Source organism: Caretta caretta, chromosome 1, assembly GCF_965140235.1.
Source record: "Caretta caretta isolate rCarCar2 chromosome 1, rCarCar1.hap1, whole genome shotgun sequence".
NCBI lineage: Eukaryota > Metazoa > Chordata > Testudines > Cheloniidae > Caretta > Caretta caretta.
This window is the reverse complement of record NC_134206.1, coordinates 244,178,339-244,198,338: the sequence shown is the minus strand read 5'-3', so window position 1 is coordinate 244,198,338 and position 20,000 is coordinate 244,178,339. Positions and strand designations below refer to the sequence as shown.

General features: G+C 47.3%; 1 protein-coding gene across 1 annotated transcript in view; it reads left to right on the top strand.

Annotated features, from left to right (window-relative positions):
* Positions 1 to 20,000, top strand: part of B4GALNT3 (beta-1,4-N-acetyl-galactosaminyltransferase 3) — a 99,861-nt gene that overhangs the window by 56,517 nt on the left and 23,344 nt on the right. The window contains exons 2-3 of the mRNA XM_048829014.2: positions 249 to 352; positions 7,173 to 7,250. Of these exons, the coding sequence (XP_048684971.2) occupies positions 249 to 352; positions 7,173 to 7,250 (182 nt within the window). The remainder of the gene's footprint in view (positions 1 to 248; positions 353 to 7,172; positions 7,251 to 20,000) is intronic.

Here is a 20,000-nt window from a genome sequence, read left to right as displayed (position 1 = left end):
CAATATACTTGATTTGTTAACTTTTTGTGCAGCACTTTGAGCACCTTGAATGAAAGGTGCTGGACAATAACAAAACAGGAGTTGTGTCACTGACTGGCCAAGCTAAATATTTCCAGGGGAAGAGGGAGGTTTAGGCTCCCATTACTATAAAACTCCAGAAGGAAAGGATGTAACCTGAAGTTATCACTGTTGTTTCTTCTTTTTCTTTGAGGTGGGTTTTCACATCTCTTTCCCCCTCCTCTTTGCAGGATATGGGAGCTGGAGGGAACTGGCTAAAGCTCTGGCAAACAGGAACATCCCTGCTGTGGACCCAAACCTTCAGTTTTACTATCCTGAGAAGCCACTACATCAGGTAAGGAGGCTCAGGGGTGGTCTTAAACATTCAGGGGAAAATTCTCCTTCTAGATCTGCATGGCAGATCCCAGCTCCTGTATTCATCTCTCCCTACACGCACAGAATGAGAACAGGCCATGGACCAAATTCTGATCTCAATTATAATGATCTCAATTACACCAATGTAAATACAGAACAACTCCACTGCAGTTTAATGGAGTTAGGTTGGATTTACATCAGTACAATGGAGGGATAACTAAGAATGATGAGATGAAATTAAGAAAAGGAGAACTTAGGCTAAAAGCTAGTGTTGTGTGGGGTCCTGCGTGTCAAGCGGGCCGCCCCAGTTGGCCCAGTGTAGGGTTGGTACACCCCGTCGCACAAGCATTAGGTCTCCCTATGGGATCAGGCAATTGCTGTAAAGAGGGCCCAGGACCCCTGGTGGGGCCGAGCAAACGGTCTGCAGCCCCTGGGTTGGGCAGAGCAAAGTAAAAAGTCTATGGCCCCATAGCCTCGTGGCTGAGGCAGGCAATAGTAGTTGTGGTTCTGACCCTGGGCAGGGCAGAACAAACAATCAGTCTGCAGCCCCTGGGCAATCAGTCTGCAGCCCCAGAGCAAGCAAACAGTAACCATGCCTAGTGGCAGGTGTGTGGTGGGGAGGTAGGGGAACCTTGGCCCACCCTACTCCACCAGGTTCCGACCCAGGGCCCTATGAAGCTGGGAAATTCCCTGTTAAGGGTTTAAGCTCAGCTCCTATTACATTCCCTGGGTCATGTCCTCCACAAGGTGCATTTCAGGCATCTCCTCAGCTGGCAGTGGCTCGGCATCCCAGTCAGTCTCTGCAGTCAGCTAGTCGTCCTCAGCATAGTCCAGGTACACGATTCCTACCATTTGGAGAGTCGCAGGTGCTTCTGCAGGAGCCTGCAGCACATATCCTTCCTCCTCCTCAGCCAGCCCAGGCTGAGCTGGCCTGCCTCCATTTAGCTGTCCCTTCCCCCTGGAGCATGCACAGCAGGGGCGATGGGGTGTGGTCTCCTGTGCCCACAGTGATTGGTCAGGCACTGCAGGGTTGGTACACCCCATCACTGCAAGGGAAAAGCTCGTAATGAATGGTGAGACGTATCACACTAAGGAATAGTCTTCCAAAGGAAGTGTTAGAGATTGGTCAAAGCACTGGAGAATAAACAGATGTTAACAACTAATTTACAGCTCAAAGTTTGTGAAGGGGACAAAGATAGTTATTAGGGTGACTTGGGTCCTCCAGCTGACATGAATGAGAATAGAGACTAGATTAGTGCAGGCTAGTTATGTAGAAATATATTGGAGAGAAGCAGACCATGATGTTGGAAATCCACAGACTGAAACTTACATACTTTGGTCACATTAGGCATAGAGATGGAAATAACCTTGAGAAAGTTATTATGGAAGGAACGGAGGAGGGTCATCGTAGTACGTAGATCAGCAAGGAGATGGATGGATGGATGGATGGTCACTAGAAGGTCAGCTGCTGAGTGCTCGAAGTTAATGATGGATCTTGAAGGCTTTTCAAAATTCTGTTATGATGTCACTGATATTGAGGCATGAATAAATGGATTTAATTAGCTTATGCCTTGACTACACAACACAGTTTTGTTGGCAAAAGGCAGCTTTTGGCGGCAAAACAGTGAAGGTATTGTGACAAAGTTCCTGCTCTACCTTGGTGGGTCTTGCACTTATTGGCGTATTTGCTCACCTTGGAGCTTCACGGCAGCCCTCAGCTTGGCCATTTTTCTGAACCCACAGTCCAGGTCGAGTCCTCCTGTGTCTGACCAGGAGTTGGGAGGATTTGGGGGGAACCCGGGCCCGCCCTCTACTCCGGGTTCCAGCCCAGGGCCCTGTGGAATGCAGCTGTCTAGAGTGCCTCCTGGAATAGCTGTGTGACAGCTACAACTCCCTGGGCTACTTCCCCATGGCCTCCTCCCAACACCTTCTTTATCCTCACCATAGGACCTTCCTCCTGGTGTCTGATAATGCTTGTACACCTCAATCCTCCAACAGTCCGCGTTCTCACTCTCAGCTCCTAGTGCCTCTTGCTCCCAGCTCCTCACATGCACACCACAAACTGAAGTGAGCTCCTTTTTAAAACCCAGGTGCCCTGATTAGCCTTCCTTAATTGATTCTAGCAGCTTCTTGATTGGCTGCAGGTGTTCTCATCAGCCTGTCTTAATTGTCTCCAGAAGGTTTCTGATTGTTCTGGAACCTTCCCCGTTACCATACCCAGGGAAAAGGGACCTACTTAGCCTGGGGCTAATATATCTACCTTCTATTACTCTCCTATAGCCATCTGGCCTGACCCTGTCACAGTATACACACTGCAATGCCACTTTTGGCAACAACACTCTTCAGTTTTGGCAACAAAATAAAACCACCTCAACAAGGGACATAAAGCTTTTTGTGCAAAAGTTTTGTCGACAAAGTGCCAGTGTAGACACCACGCTTGATTTTATCGCTTTAATTGGCCTCCAGAAGGTGTCCCACAATGCCCATCCTGACCACTCTGGTCAGCAGTTTCAACTCCACTGCCCTGCAACCAGGTAAACAACCATCTGCCACTTGCCCTTTAAAACCCCCAGAATTTTGCTTTGTTTGCTCGGCGTGGAGATATCACATCGCATCTTCCCAGCTGACCATTACGGCTCCACACAGCAGACGCTCTCTCACTTGGACCACTGCGGAGCTGCTGATTCTGATCAGTATATGGGGAGAGAAGGCTGTGCAGTCCTAGCTGCGCTCCAGCTGCAGGAATTTCAATACCTACGGGCAGATTTCTCGAGGCTTGTGTAAAAAGGACTATGATCAGGGCATGGTGCAGTGCAGAGCAAAGATCAAGGAGCTGAGGCAGGTGTACCAGAAGGCGATGGAGGCAAAGTGTCACGCCGGTGCTGCACCAAAGACCTGCCATTTCTATAAGAGCTGGATGCTATCCTCGGTGGCAACCCCACCTCCACTGCCAAGAGTCCCGGGGATACTTCAGCAAGCCTGGAGCTGGCAGAAAGTGGACCTAGCCCAAAGGACGAAATCATTGACGAAGAGGTGGAGTTAGACGATGATGTGGAGCCCACTGCAGGGTTTCCTGGTGGTGTGTCCAGTCAGGAGCTTTTCTCCACTCTCGAGGTGTCTAGCCAGTCTTGGCAGTCACACTCTGGTGAGCAAGAAGCAGGAGAGGAGACGCCTGGTAAGTGGCTTTGCTTTGTGAAGTGCAGGGGTGGGTTGAGGGCATAGAAATGTACAAGGCTGGCTGTGTTTCTGTGTGCTGGACATTTCCCTGAGCAGCTAAGAAGTACAGCGGAACAGGGTGTTGATGCACACTGAGATTTCATGGGAATCCTCCAGAGAGATCTCTAGGAAAGTTTCCTGGAGGTACCTGGCAATCCTCTGCCAAAGGTTCCTTGGCAGAGCTGCTTTGTTCCTTTCCCCATTGAAGGAAACTTTCCTGTGCCATTCTGCAATCATGTGCACAGGGACCAAAGCAGCACACAGATGAGCAGAATAGGAACTGGGTCAGAAACCGCAAGTGTGCACTAGAAGCACCCTTGCTTCCTTGCATACCCTCAGGACTGAGATATCTGGTACAATGACCCCCGCCTGTGGAAAAGTGTGGGAAAATTTAGACTATTGTCCCTAGTCAAGTGCCCATCGACCCTTTCATATTGCTGTTCTTCCCATGTAGAATGCCCTCTGTCCCAGGGTGAACTGACCAAACTTGTGGTGTTCACCGACATGTGTACTTGTCAAGGGACAGTGAGAAAGTGATTGGTATGTTATTAGAGGTGTATTTTACTGTACTGTTTAAATGCTGTGTGTGTACTTAATAATCATGCTTTTGTGTATTGTTCCTTGTGCTTCTGCAGATGTGGCCTTTAGAGGCACCACCTACTCACCAGCAGAGCACCTCCACCAGATAAGTAAATGCCTGAGACAGAGCAAGGAGGACATGTTCTGGGAGCTGCTGCAATACTCAGATGCAGAAAAGAGGGAACGCGTGGAGTGGAGGGAAATCAAAAGGCAGGACAGGAAAAAAAAAGAGGCCTGTTAAGGACGCTACTAAGAGGATGATTAAAGTTATGGAGGAGAAAACTAAGATGCTGAAGTTACTCATAACACTATAGACTGAGCAGATGCATGCTTGCCCTCTCCATAAGCATATTCAGAACTCTTTCCCATGCCCTCCCTAAACTCCACCTGAGCATTCCTTTCTGCTTTCCGGGACTTCTTGCTTTCCTGTTCACTCCACCTCATGGACATTTTTTCAAATGATAGCTGGACTTATGCACAGCTCTGAAAGTCAGCCCTTACTTGGTACCTCCTTTCCCAGCAAGTGTGTGTGTGGTGGTGGTGGTTTTCTCTGCAATAAAAGAAAAGTTTTTTAATGAATGATAAGTAATCTTTATTTGTTTCCTGAAAATTGTGATATCAGGCAGCAGCAAGACATACACAAGCAGTTTAATCATTTGCTTACTGGAATCCTAGGCCACAAAAATCACAAGTACTTCCTAGGAAAACTCAATTTCATTAAGCATTGCAGTCCCGAGAATAGTAATATACATTACTGGTTCTCATTTTCAGAGTGTTGCCTCAAAGACTTCCTGATTCGAATTGCCCCCACCTTGTGCCCCTCTAATAGCCCTGGTATATGGCTGCTCAAATTCAGCAGCCAGGCGGTCTGCCTCAGCAGTCCACCCTGAGCAAACTTTTCACCCTTACCTTCACAAATATTGTGCAACGTACAGCACATGGCTATGACCATGGAAATATTATCCTCACTGAGGTCTAACCTGCCATAAAGTCATCACCCTTTAATCTGCCAAATGCACATTCTATGGTCGTCCTGCACCTATTCAGCCTATGAACTGCTCCTTACTGCTATCCAGGTTTCCTGTGTAAGGTTTCATGAGCCATGTCATTAACAGGTATGCTGGGTCTTCCAGCATCACTATGGGCATTTCAACATTCCCCACTTTAATCTTCTGGTCTGGAAAGAAAGTCCCTGCTTGCAGCTTTCTGTACAGGCCGGTGTTCCCGAAGATACATGCATCATGCACCTTTCCAGACCCCCACCACCCTTGATGTCAGTGAAACGCCAGTGGTGATTCACAAGTGCCTGCAACACTATGGAGAAGTACCCCTTCCTACTGATGTACTCCGTCGCAAAGTGGTCCGGTGCCAAAACTGGAATATGTGTGCCATCTGTGGCCCCTCCGCAGTTAGGGAAACCCATTTCTGGAAAGCCATCCACTATTTCACATACATTGCCAAGACTCACGGTCCTTCGTAGCAGGATGCGATTAACAGACCTGCACACTTGCTTTAAGACATCCCCAACGGTCGACTTTCCAACTCCAAACTGATTTGTGACCAATTGGTCGCAGTCTGGAGTCACCAAGCTTCCGCACTGCAATCGCCATATGCTTCTTCACTGAGAGGGCAGCTCTCATTTTGGTGTCCTTGCGCCATAGAGCTGGGGTGAGCTCTGCACACTGTTCCAGAAAGGTAGCCACTGCTTGTCATCCCAGACCTGAATGACGATGTGATCTCACCACTCAGTCCAAAAGCAACAGTCCACCATGTGCAACTGTTCCGTGAATGCCAAAAGTAATCTAATGTTGCTCCAATCCATGTCAGACAGCACATCAGGCAACTGTAAATCCTGTTGAGTTAGGAACTTCATAATAAACTGCACTTCCATCCGTGATGTGTTAATGGCAGAAGAGCATTGGAGAGCAGTGCGGGATCCATCCTTTCACACAGAGATGGTGGGATGAACAGCAAACAAGGGCCATTGAAAAATGCCACCAACCAAAGGCAGAAGCACATGGAATGCTTGGATGGAAAGCAATGCATCATGGGACATTGAGCCCAGACCCATAATGTGCTGCAATCCACTTCACCTTTCCACAAGACCTAGCGGCAGAAGGTGTCCGGCGGAACTTGTGGGATAGCTATCGACAGTGCACAGCTCTCAATGTCGATATTAGTGCCCCAAGTGTGGGCACGCTCTGCAGACAGAGGGAGTGTAGTGTGAACAGGAAATACTGGTTTTCTTATGCACTTTTTGATCCGACAAAACTCTGTAGTGTAGACAAGGCCTTAGTCATCAGTCCCAAAGGCAGAGTGTGCTTATGTTTCACTACACCTGTGACTGATCAGGAATTTTTTAACAAAATGTTTTTTTCATTGGGGAAAAGATCAGTTTTAATGAATTTCTCACTTTGACAAATTTTGGGAGGAAAAAATGCAATATTGTAAAAAAAAAACCAAAACCCCTCATTTCAACATTGTCTAAATGAGAAATTCCCTTTTACTGGGGTAGGGGTGGGGGGTTTAAAAGGACTGTTTAGAAATTTAAGCTAATTATAGTAAAAACAAACTGAAACAAAGTGTAAAAGGTCAAAATCAAAATGAAATGTTCAACTGACCCACACCTATATACCCCTCCCCTCCCCCAAGGTGTTGTTTTGTGCACATTTGCAATTTCGACTTTTCATCCTGAATCAGGATTGAAAAAATTATCAGTCTCAAAAAATTTCCTGGGCTGGGAGGACATTTTCCAACCCAGTACTACTTGTAGGCTTTTAGAAGCCGCTGGGCACTTGCTGTTTGCTCACATGCAGGGGCGCTGAAACAATTTGTATGGTGGGAGTCCTGAGAGTCATTGAACCAAACTGTAAAGCCTGAATATGATGGAAACCACTCCCGCACCCCCCACCCCCTAGTTCCAGCACCCATGCTCACATGGACTTGTGTGTATGTGATCAGTCACTTATAAGATGATTTTTTTCTTTTATCTACATGTCTCTTAGAACCAAGAGCAGCAAAGAGGTGCAAGGAATAGGTCTGTTTATCCAGCCGGGGAAAACTCCGTCCCTTGGATCCCAGAGGTTGGTGTTTTCTGGAACCATTTTCTATCAGAGGATTGTAACTAGAGGCTTCTGTTTCTTTGGGAGTCCAGTGTCTCCCCCCCCCCCCCCCCATCCCTGTTTAATGAAAGCTTTGGTTCTGCAAACCAAAGAAAAAATCTGGAAAGACAGGAATCCCCAGATTCCTGGAGATTTGGCTTCTGACCCAGCCACTCAGGCACCAGAAATCCACCCTCAGCCTCTGGAAAGCAGCCAAATTGCTACCCCCTTAAAGGTGATGTTTGTTCAGAGCTGAGAATGTGTAGTACGAAGAATTCAACAGGCAAATACATGACTGTGACATGTAAGTGTCTCACACTGTGCTATTGCTCTGGTATTTGCCTGTTGTACAACCCCTGTATCTTGTGCATAGAGGTCTTGTCACTTCACTGACACTTCTGGTGAGCAGAGACCTTCTCAGGTGACCCTTGAGAACCTGAGTAAACATTTCCTTTATGCCTCATTTATTCTTCCCTCCACTGTCCCCTTATTGTACTACTTCTCTTCAGATAATGGAGCAATGCAGCATGTTGATAATGAGAGAAGCACCAACCACTGGGTGTTTTGCTAACTTAGTAAATTCCAAAAGCTGACTGGACACACACACAAATTAGAATGGCCTCTGCAGTTGCTCTAGCTAGGAAACAAACTACAGTCCTAATGCTTCAAGACAGAAGCTGATCACCAGCTGGAGGCAAGAAGAAATTTCCCCACTGGCTATAACATTGGACAGCTTGGGGCATGATGAGGGAGTTAAAGCTTTCCTTGAAGCATCCAGCAGTGGCCACTGTCTGACACAGAAAACCAGTCTAGAAGATGGACCATTACTGTGTTCTGCTGTGGCAACTGCTATGGTGACTGGTCACAGTTTGAGTCTGATGTAGTCCTTCCCTTGCATGGCATTGTCCCAGTGGCAGGCTGTTTGCCTGGCACTTCATTCGGCCTCAGGGCTGCCTCTCAGACGAGCAGCTACTGTCAGAAGGGCATCAGGATGCCACAGTTGGTATTGTTTCTATGCACATGATATGTCTAACTTCTCTCCTCTCCCACAGTGTCAGTGATGGGCATTTGTGCCTCCCTGGCCAGCATAGGGCTTTGCTCGTTGACTCTAATTCCCAGCGGTCGCTCAGAACAATGTGAAGCATGCTTGTCTCTGGTGCCCACGTGATTTGTCTTAGGAAGACCCATTGCTGGCAAGTTCGCATCCTATGAAGTGAGCTGTAGCTCATTAAAGCTTATGCTCAAATAAATTTGTTAGTCTCTAAGGTGCCAGAAATACTTCTTTTCTTTTTGAGAAGTGTGACTGTGGCATGTGCTTTGTACCCTGGAGAGGCAGGACACCACAAGCAGGACAAGTGCCAACCCTCACCATGCCAGACACAAGACAGTTTCACTCCCCTGTGCAGTGCTGTGCCAGGCAAAGCACAGACCAAGGGCATAAACCTTCTCCTTCTGCGGCGCTGCCAAATAGGAAACAAGTAGAGAGCTCCAAGCGATGCTGCACTATGCAAAGCAAAGTGAGAGGGCCTCAGCCTGGATTGGGGCAGCACCTCACCAATGGCTGGTGAGTGCCTGGAACCAGGACATCCTGTGTCATTCTCTGTACTGCTCTCTGTAAAAACAATGCTCTGCTGTGTAGCAAGGCTGATGGGACAGAGCTGTAGAGGAAGAACAAGGATTGGTTAGGGAGGGACAGGATTATTGTTAATATTAATATTATTTTAGTAATTCCTAGAGGGCCCCAATCATAGATGGGGCCCCCATAGTGTAGGCACTGATAATGCACCTAACAAAGACAGTCCCTGCCCCAAACGGCGCCCTCCCGCCGCCCCCCCCCCGCTCTCCTGCTGGTAATTGCTCACCTTAAGTGATCACTCTCGTTACAGTGTGTATGGTAACACTCATTGTTTCATGTTCTCTATGTATATAAATCTCCCCACTGTATTTTCCACTGAATGCATCCAATGAAGTGAGCTGTAGCCACGAAAGCTTATGCTCAAATAAATTTGTTAATCTCTAAGGTGCCACAAGTACTCCTTTTCTTCCAGGTTTCAGAGGAACAGCCGTGTTAGTCTGTATTCGCAAAAAGAAAAGGAGTACTTGTGGCACCTTAGAGACTAACCAATTTATTTGAGCATGAGCTTTCGTGAGCTACAGCTGTTACTGTTTACACTGTGCCTGGTATAACACAGCCACTGAGGGAACAGATAGGACTAGAGAGCTGCTTGCTTTCCTGTTAATCACCTGTTGACAGTTTTAGAGGCTTAACTCTGCACAAATTAATTACTTGGGATCTATGATCCTATTGTGTCCCCTCTACGACATCTATAAGAACATAATTGCAGCCTGATTCCTGTGCTGGGGAGAGGAAGGGGCAGTTCCTACAGGTCATGAAGCCAGGCTTTGTTTGAACAGATGATGTATATTGCTGACAAACTTGAATAATTAAAGGGGTTTGAGTGACTTTGCAGCAGTGCAGTGCAGAGGGGGAGGGGTTTTTTCCCCTCTTGTGGCTCAGAAGACATTGCAGCAACATCCAGCTGCTTGCTCCTGAATGTCACCCAGTCAAGGGAGCTCGTGGAGGCAAGAGGAGGGGGCCAGGGCTGCTCTGAGGAGACAGAAGAGTCTTGTAAACTTGTCTTACAGAATTTCTAATCGGTAGCACAATGTCTCCATTCTTCCCTGGCTCAGACCCTCTTTTTGTCCAGTTTATCTTCCCCAGGGCTGTGCATTCTTTGGATTGTAAGCAGCTGATTTGCCCCTGAAACGCCAAGTCATTGAAGATTAAATTAGGCAAGGCCTCTCCTCCCCTCCTGCTCCAGTTACAATCTAGGGAGTCACCTCTCCAGAGTTGTAACCTGGCCCCTGTGTCCCTTCACATTGCTGGTGGTTGTGTGTGTGTAGCAGTGCTTTATGTGGGTCTCTCATCTCTGCTCCCTTTTAGCCTTTCTTCCCCAGGTATCTTCACTCTAGAACAGGGCAACCTTTCAGAAGTGGTGTGCCGAGTCTTCATTTATTCACTCTAATTTAAAGTTTTGCGTGCCAGTAATACATTGTAACATTTTTAGAAAGTCTCTCTCTATAAGTCTATAATATACAACTAAACTATTGTTGTATGTAAAGTAAATAAGGTTTTTAAAATGTTTAAGACACTTCATTTAAAATTAAATTCAAATGCAGAGGCCCTCGGACCGGTGGCCAAGACCCAGGCAGTGACAGTGCCACTGAAAATCAGCTCACGTGCTGCCTTTGGCACAAAGAAAAGGAGTACTTGTGGCACCTTAGAGACTAAAGGTTGCCTACCACTGCTCTAGAAGGAAGTGTTATTTCGTGGTGAGCCCCTAGTGTGGTGGGTTCAGAACAGAGGAAGACAGGCAGCGAAGAGGAACTTTTACTGTGTCTGAACCCGCCTCTTCCTTGAGGTAGTTTTTCCAGGTGGGGCTGGGTGCTGATAACCTAAAACTCCTTGCTGGAATAAGTGGAAATACTTAAGCCTATTAATATAAAACCAGGGATTCAAACATGCCAGCGCTAATTCAACACGTGAAACTGAGAGTGTCTGCTCCCCATCTTCCCTGCAAATGCTACTTTATAGTGATCACATACTGTCTGGATCCTCTCTCCTCCATACTCAGCGCACCTTGCTTTCAGCCTGACATCGAGTTTAGGGTGATGCTGGCCTGCAATAAACCATCCTCGCTGAACAATTCCCTTTGATCCCTGGTGCCAATTCTACCAGTACTATTATCGCAGGCAACTGCTGCGCCTGCCCTCCCGGGCACTGTGAAAATGATCTGGCCATACCTCCTACAGCCATTTTGGTTCTGAGGGGGGCGCGTTTAGAGTAAGCACCTCCATAGGGTGTGGTAAAAAGAAGGAGGGGTAGAGGCAGAGAGAGAGGAAGGTGGTGGGGAGAGACCTGTGAGACAAATGGAGCTCTCGTAACTGGGAATCAAAGAAGATCTTGTTATGACAACCTCTCCCGCATTGTGGCCCAGAGAGGATGCAGCTTCAGGGAGTGTTCCACCCTTCACAGCAGGAGGGGTTCTCTCTGGTAGGAGACTCAGGGGTATGTGGGAAATAATCCCTCAGCAGCATGGGGAGTCTCTAAAGGTGAGAACAGGCTGGCAGTACAGCTAAGCAGGGGCATGGTCCAGTGGCTAGGGCACGGGGCTAGAAGTCAGGACTCCTGGGTCCCATGCCTAGCTCTGTCAATGACTTGCTGCGTGGCCTTTAGGAAATCACTTAGGCCAAAATTTTCCAAAGTTGTCACTGATGGTGGGAGCCTCCACTTTTTGGCTTCTCAACCTGTTACACCTAAGGCCTCATTCTCAGAAGCACTGAGTACCCACAGCCTCCCTGGAGTCAATGGAAGTGGAGGCTGCTAGCATCGCTGACAACCAGGCCTGAGGTGCCTCAACTCAGAACCCAAAATCAGAAGCCACATCTTAAAATATGACTGTCGGCCTCTCTCTGCCTCAGTGTCCCCATATGTAAAACGGGAATGACTGTGATACTTGCCTGCCATTGTGATATGCAGTGACAAGCGCCAACGATTATTCTTTTATTCTATTGTCCCAAATGGCAGCCAAAGTAATTTTTCACCCACTTCCTAGAGGGAGTGGTGACCTGAGCTGCAGAGGCAGGGAGAAAACAAGGGTTATAGGGTTTCAGTCTGCAGCTGCTGTGCTGATGACTCTTAAGGACCTAAAATTAAAGCCCAATTCCAGATTTCACTCCTTCAGCAGCCAGCACTTGTCCATTTGATAGCATTTCTCTGCTCCCCTCCAGGAAGGACATGGTCTCTGCAGCTCTTATTGTTCCCCTGTTGTTGTAGGTAAAGCCAGACTGCTCCAGTTCTGTTACCACCGAACTCTGCTGCTTTGGAAATGCCACTCTGAACCTGTGCACTGCTGTGCTAGGAATTACTGTTGTTTGCTGTTATGTTTTCTCATGGCCATAAGCTCAGCAAAAGGGAGGCCAGCCCATCAGCTCCTGACAGCTGGGCCTGCCAGAGGCTGCCCTCAGGTCACCTTGTAGAGCCCTGCTCTGCTGCCTTTGATCATAGTGATTTAGGGCCAGATTCTCATTTACATTAAGGGCCCGTTACACTGTCAGAGTGGTATGAAGAGGTCCCAGTGTTACTAAGAATATGTTCTGTAGTATTTGCTGTGCCATATCAGGCCACTGGTCTTAGTCTGACAGGCTGCTTCCTGCAGTCCTGATCAAACAACTGCTCTGTCTAATCAGATATCCTGATTAACTCACTTACTTTATTGTGACCTCTTCTCCTCCATCCCCATCTGTTTGTCTCCTCCACCTGTTGCTTCTTAAAATAACCTAGATTTAGGGCAGAGACTGTCTTACTGTGTGTACAGGGGACCTGATCCTTGACTGGTGTCTCTAGGCATTGCTACAGTCCTAATAATGACAATGCTGCAATGGATCAGACCGTTGATTCAGCTCTGGTGTCTCTCTCTGGAAGTGGCTGACATCTGATGCTTTGAAGGAAGGTAAAGGCCAACCTCAGCCTGAAGGATGCACTTAATTGTTCAGTGGTGTAGCTGAGGGTGAGGCAATTCCAGCAGTGATCAGTTTATGCCCTGGAGCATGAAATCTGAGTGCCCTTTACTTAATTTATAATATAGTTAAAATGGGGCTCCACCAGCCTCTTTAAATCCGGTTTCTGACTTCCTTCAGAAGTGAATTGTACCATGACTGGCCTGCTTTGTGTCATCTACAATAACCTGAGCAAGTCTAGTCACTGACTTGTGAGCTCTCCATACTTAAGTCCTGCTCTGATGTCTCAGCTGCCACAGTTATGGCCCCTTTGAGGTCTTGGAGCCAGAGGAGAGCCTGCAGAGCTGCGATATTACCCATGAAGTAAGGGGCTGTGGAGCAGTAAAGGAACAGCCAAGTCTCTCCACAGCCTCTGGGTGTTCTTCTGCAAGAGGCATTTTATACTGCCAGGTTTCAGAGTAACAGCCGTGTTAGTCTGTATTCGCAAAAAGAAAAGGAGTACTTGTGGCACCTTAGAGACTAACCAATTTATTTGAGCATGAGCTTTCGTGAGCTACAGCTCACTTCATCGGATGCATACCGTGGAAACTGCAGCAGACTTTATATACACACAGAGAATATGAAACAATACCTCCTCCCACCCCACTGTCCTGCTGGTAATAGCTTATCTAAAGTGATCATCAAGTTGGGCCATTTCCAGCACAAATCCAGGTTTGTGCTGGAAATGGCCCAACTTGATGATCACTTTAGATAAGCTATTACCAGCAGGACAGTGGGGTGGGAGGAGGTATTGTTTCATATTCTCTGTGTGTATATAAAGTCTGCTGCAGTTTCCACGGTATGCATCCGATGAAGTGAGCTGTAGCTCACGAAAGCTCATGCTCAAATAAATTGGTTAGTCTCTAAGGTGCCACAAGTACTCCTTTTCATTTTATACTGCAGTATTCTTGCTGCACACGGTCCAGAGATGATGTGTGTAATTCCCTCCCCAGCAAGTGAAGGAGAAGACAGTATTACTTAGTAGTTAAAGTGTCACCCATTGTCAGAAGATGGGAGTTCTATTCCAGACTCTGCCACTGACTTGCTGTGGGACCATGGGCAAGTCACTTAAACTCTCTGGGCCTCAGCTTCTTTGTCTGTGAAATTGCTGTGACGGGTTGGATCACAGAAACCCCCTTGGAACTGCCACCTGATGTGCCAAGACTACTTCTGCTCCTGCTTTCCTGCCCTGTCAGCTTAGGACTTCAGTGCCCTGCCTGGTTTGAGCCAGACCCTCTAGCCTGCTGCAAACCCAGATCCAGGTCTGAACCACGTCCCCTAACAGTTGTAGGCTTAAGTGAAAGCAACTTAGGAAGTGTTCCTGCCTTTAACACTCAGATGCCCAACTCCCAATGGAGTCCAAACCCTAAATAAATCCATTTTACCCTGTATAAAGGGTAAACTCATAAATTGTTTGCTCTCTATAACACGGATAGAGAGATATGCACAGCTGTTTCCCCCCCCCAACTATTAATACATTAATATGGGTTAATTAATAAGTAAAAAGTGATTTTATTAAATACAGAAAGTAGGATTTAAGTTGTTCCAAGTAGTAACAGAGAGAACAAAGTGAATTACCAAGCAAAATAAAATAAAGCACGCAAATCTAAGTCTAATACAGTAATAAAACTGAATACAGATAAAATCTCACCCTCAGAGATGTTTCAATACATTTCTTTCACAGACTGGAAGCCTTCCTAGTCTGGACATAGTCATTTCCCCGGTACCGCCCTTGTTCCAGCTCAGGTGGTAGCTAGGGGATTTCTCATGATGGCTCTCCTTCTTTGTTCTGTTCCACCCACTTATATATCTTTTGCATAAGGCAGGAATCGTTTGTTCCTCTCTGGGTTCCCACCCCCTCCTTCTCAATGGAAAGAACCAGGCTAAAGATGGATTCCAGTAAGGTTTCATTACCCACTTGCCAACACACACATATACAGGAAGACTTACAAGTGAAACAGAGCCATCTACAGACAATTGTCCTGGTTAATAAAAAGAAAGGGAGTACTTGTGGCACCTTAGAGACTAACCAATTTATTTGAGCATAAGCTTTCGTGAGCTACAGCTCACTTCATCGGATGAAGTTCCGATGTTCCGATGAAGTGAGCTGTAGCTCACGAAAGCTTATGCTCAAATAAATTGGTTAGTCTCTCAGGTGCCACAAGTACTCCTTTTCTTTTTGCGAATACAGACTATCACGGCTGTTACTCTGAAACCTGTCCTGGTTAATGGGAGCCATCAAGATTCCAAACCACCATTAGTGGCCCACACATTGCATAATTACAATAGGCCTTCAGAGTTATATTTTATATTTCTAGTTTCAGATACAAGAGTGATACATTTATACAAATAGGATGACCACACTCAGTAGATTATAAGCTTTGTAATACCTTATGAGACCTTTTGCATGAAGCATATTCCAGTTACATTATATTCACACTCACTAGCATATTTTTATAAAATCATATAGAGTGCGTCACAATGGCATAATAATACTTACCTGCCTTGAGAAAGAGCTTTGAGATCCTTGGGCCCAAATCTGTATATAGCTGCGTGGTATCATTGTCTGTTCACCTCACCTCAGAGATCTGTTCCATCATTGCTACCTTTATAGTAGATGCTTTCTATCATAGTGCCCTGCTTATTCCCAAGTACCCAACAGTGAGATCCTTCCAAGGATTTTGAATCCTTCACCAGAGGGAACTCATTGCCCTGGACCCTCTTTATTGTTCCTCTCTGTAATTCTGTACAGTTCAGTTAGCATCACCTTAGAGAATTAAACTTCTTTCTGTAGCCTTGCCTCTCCGCCTCTGATAGGCAGTACTGGAGTTCATTGTGGAAAGGCAGCTGCGGAGGAAAGGAGGAGACAGTGGGCTCCTGGCTGAAGTACAGCTGGTTCTAATGCAAAGCCTGAACCCAGGCAGAGCTAGTGGACCGCTCATCATAGGAGCATTTCTTGCTCAGCTAGTGAGGGTGGAGCGCTGATGAGAAGCCAGGTAGGAGGAGGAGTGGATGTGAATAAAGTGTGTGTATTCTTGTGTGTAGAGAGGATTTTTGTGTGCAGGACCACAGTGCCCAGTTCACAAGGAGAGGTAGCGGGAGCACTGACCGTACGCAGCTCAGGAAGGATTGATGCCAAGCCAGTCTGTTTCAGCCCATTGCCACAGGGTACGATTTTACTGGTTAAACAGAAACCTGGGCAAAACATCAAAATGAAGTAGTGTCTCTGCCCAATATGGGCTACAGCTCCCAGGGGCTTTTCCCACACTTCTCCCAGCCCCCTTGACCTGACCCAAGGACCAGCCTACCAGCTCTCTCCAATTCACGTACTCAGCTGAGCTTTTGCTGGCCTTCATAAGGACCAGATGCTTTTCAGGCTATCCCCTGGCTCCAAGCCTCTCAGCCTCAGCTGGGAGGCAGCTGGTTAGTCTCCCCTTAAAAGGGCCAGTCCCCCCTGTGACATATCTTGTCCCAAGAGCCTTGCCGGGTCCGAGGATAAGTTTTACTGTTGATACTCTCACCCAGAGTTCAGTCTCTACCTTTTAAAGCAGCCAACTCAGCTTCCAGGGTCTCTAATGTCTCGTCTCATCCTTTTCTGCCAGGCTCTGGCTCTGCAGGAGGATTTCAGTGCCCAACTTAATCAGGTCCTCCTCCTGAAACAAGCACTGGTGCTGCTCATTGTTCTCTTCTTTTACTCCAAGGCAAACCAGCTCCTGCTCTCTTTATGGCTTGCATTCAAACCTTATCCCTTGAGGAGCATGTTTCTTCCAGCTCCTGCAAGCACTCTGCCATCTGAGTTGTGCAAAGACTTCAGTCCTGTTCTTGTCAGCCACAGAAATCCTCTTCCCCGGTTTCTCATCTACTCCTAGATTGGTGTGCTCAATAGCTGTCTGGACTGCTGCCATCACTGTCATGTCTGCCCCACACACCACCTCCAACTTTGTGCTGGCCTATAGATCCAGTCCTCTACATCCCCAGTCTGGGATAGGACCCCTGTCTCCTCCTGCTTCGCTTCAGGTGCCCGGGGCTGACATGGTTCAGTTAATAGTGTGTGGTGTTCTCCCCTTTTTACTCTTAGGCCTGAGGACAGTTTCTCTTGGTTCACAGACCCTGTTTTTCTCAGGGCCATCACCCACTTCTGAGGTCCCAGCCCTCAAAAGGCAATGCCTTTACTACATGTCCTATCTTCACACATCCAAAGTAGACCTTGGGATGACCCTTCCGCTACTGTGACCTGATATACCTTGCTCACAGCCTAGGGGACAAGCTGTTGGTAGGGGATCCCAGCCTACCCACTTGGGTGAAATAGCACCCCATTAGTGAGCACTCTTTAGATGTGCCCTGCTTTCCCTCATGAAAAATATACTACTGGTTTCCCTGCTACCCCAGGTTGTGGGAATGATTGGAGGCTGTTCGCTCATCCAGAATCCTATGGCTAGAGTTAACAAGAACATTCTCCCCTTCAGAGGTCTCCCCAGGTCAAGGCATCACCTCTTCTTGCCTTCCCAAGTGGGACACTCTTGGTCTGGCATGCTGCTCAGCTCCCTTCTGTTACCAGATGCGCCCGTTACTTTGGGGTATGCTCATTTATAAGGGTTACTCTTAGTTGGGGGGGGGGGATGTTCTGTGATTCTGTTAATGTACTGCTTATGTCACTTGTGTGTTCATATGGAGCTCTACTCCTTCCTTCTGCAAGTCCCCTCCCAATGGAGCTATCCTGCAGGACCTAGGTTCCCCAGGACTGGGTTTCTCCAGCCCTAGAACCAGGTGAACACGCACACGCGCACACACACTAACAGAGCAAGTCTAAGCGAACCAGGTCAATCAGCACTCTCAAGCTGATCCCCTTATATGCCCCTGTATTCAACGGGCTGGGTCAAGCAGCACGTTCAAGCTGTCACCCTTATGTGCCCCTGGTCTCAATAGGCTGGGTCAAGCAGCACTTTCAGCTGCCCCCCTCTTATATGCCATAGGTTTAACACGTCCCTATCCCCACTTTCACGTCACAATTGTACTGGTAGTAACTCACTTGATGAGCAAACCCCACAGTATTTTTGGGCGCTACAGGGATCTTTAGCTTAGGTAAAAGAAGCATTGCTACTGAGTAAATGAGGAAGCTAAAAACGCTTAGGTAAAAGAAGCATTGCTACTGAGTAAATGAGGAAGCTAAAAATGCTTAGGTAAAAGAAGCATTGCTACAGAGTAAATGAGGAAGCTAAAAACACAAAAGAGTAAAGTTCAGAGAGCGAGAGAGAAGCAACCAGCTTAACCATAAAAGTTATTTATTGAATAATAGTGATAACTACACAAGGAGGGCTAAGCAAACATAACCGTTACATTTTTTAAGGTTAATACCTGAGGTAGAAAAGAAAACAGAGAGCGAGAGAGAGAGGGATCTCACCCACTCCATGAGGCTTGAACTGTTCGGGGTTCCCAGGTGATGGTGGTAGCTCAAGGTCCTGAGTGCTGGAGACAGACAGAACCCCTTGTACGATCAGTCAGGACATGGAGTCCCAGTGCAACTTATGCAGAGTTTGGATCCATGCATTAGAACACTGACTGGAGGGTGAGTAGGGATTTTTGTAGAGAAAATACAATGGTTCAAGGGAGAACACTAGATTTGTTTATGGGTAAACAGATGACTCAAGAGTTTTCTTTAGGCTATACAATAGGAGCTGATCACTCTTGGCTATGGGTGGTGTTTTCTTCCAGGGAGCTCACAATGCAGCTAGGCTGCTTCAGCATTTTGGATATCAATCAAGGATTTATTACGAGAATTGGTCTGATAATTGCTGAGCTGGGTGTGTGCAGGCACAGGTTCATTAACATCTGGAGCAGAGATCCCCCATGATGCTGCGCTTCCCTGCTTTTCTGGTCCCAGAGTTCAGTGCGGTTCTCTGTTCTCCATTCTGTATGTAAATTGAGATGTCTCCCTGTCCCATCTTTCATGCAGATGAGGCTAGGAGAGTTGTCTCTGTTTTCCATTCTGTATGCTAATGGAGATGTCTTAATCTTGTCACCCTTGTCAGGAGGGGTCTAGGTGTGTCTCCCATCCGCCCTTCATTGCTCTCTGCAAGTTTTTTCTCTGATGGGTTTTGATTTAAGCAGAGGCTGGTGGGGTTGTGTCTTTCATGAGTCAGACAGGCTGGATACTGTGCCCTGGTTCCCCAAGAACACAGAGCTGACTGTGTTCTTGATGTATCACTTCATGATACATGATGTATCTTGATGTATCACTTCATCTCCACCCTCTGTTCACTGCCTCACCCGTGGATGATGGTCAGAAACACCTTGCCCAGCTTTGAGTTCCCACAGGCAGGATGTTACAGGGGTCCCCTGGGAATCTCTCTTGCCTTAGATACAAACCATGCTCAGGCCACCTTCACTACCACACTGTTTATTATAGTGTTCTGTCAGGCCACCGCCTGGAGTACTATTTAAATACATACAAGTCCCAGTCAGCTCCTCTCTTCTAGGGGAATAGGGAGCAGCACTAGCAGCAACCAGCTCTGCCTTCCTTCAGGCTCTGCACCTCCCCTTCCCGGGGCTTCTTTCCTCTCTGTTGATCAGCTCCCAGCTGCAGAGATTGCTTCTCCCTTTCATTAGCTCTTTAGCTGTGGCCCTGCTTGTTAATTGGTCTTCCACTTAGATCCCAATTCATGGTGGGGATTTGAGTGACAGGCTATTGAGTCAGCTCCTGACTCAGAAGCCCGGTCGCACAGGACTTGCCAAAATTGTGGCAAGCACACCAGGTTCATGATTCTGTCAATGGAACTCATCTGTGGACACAACCAACGGGTAGGGAGGTCCTGCAATTGTGCTGCTACATTCAGGTGTGCTCCCAATGGAAACAGTTCAACACAGAACTGGTGACATTATGCCTCTGGAGTTGGTCCCAATTTGTCTAAAATGGCAGCTTTTACCTCTGGATATGAGCCAGACTTCTTATTGCTCAAGGCTCGGGACACTGCCTGGTCTCTCCCTTCAGAATTGGTACCACCCTGGCCAGCCAAGTTGACTCCTCCCAGCCGACAGCTTTGGCTTCCCATTCACATTTATCTTCTGACCCCAGCATTACTAACCCGCGACCAGGCTGCCTATGCTACCTTTGCTGGGACCAGCAAGGCTTCCAGGAACCTATTTCTCTAGTTGTTTCAGAAGTCTCTCCTGTTG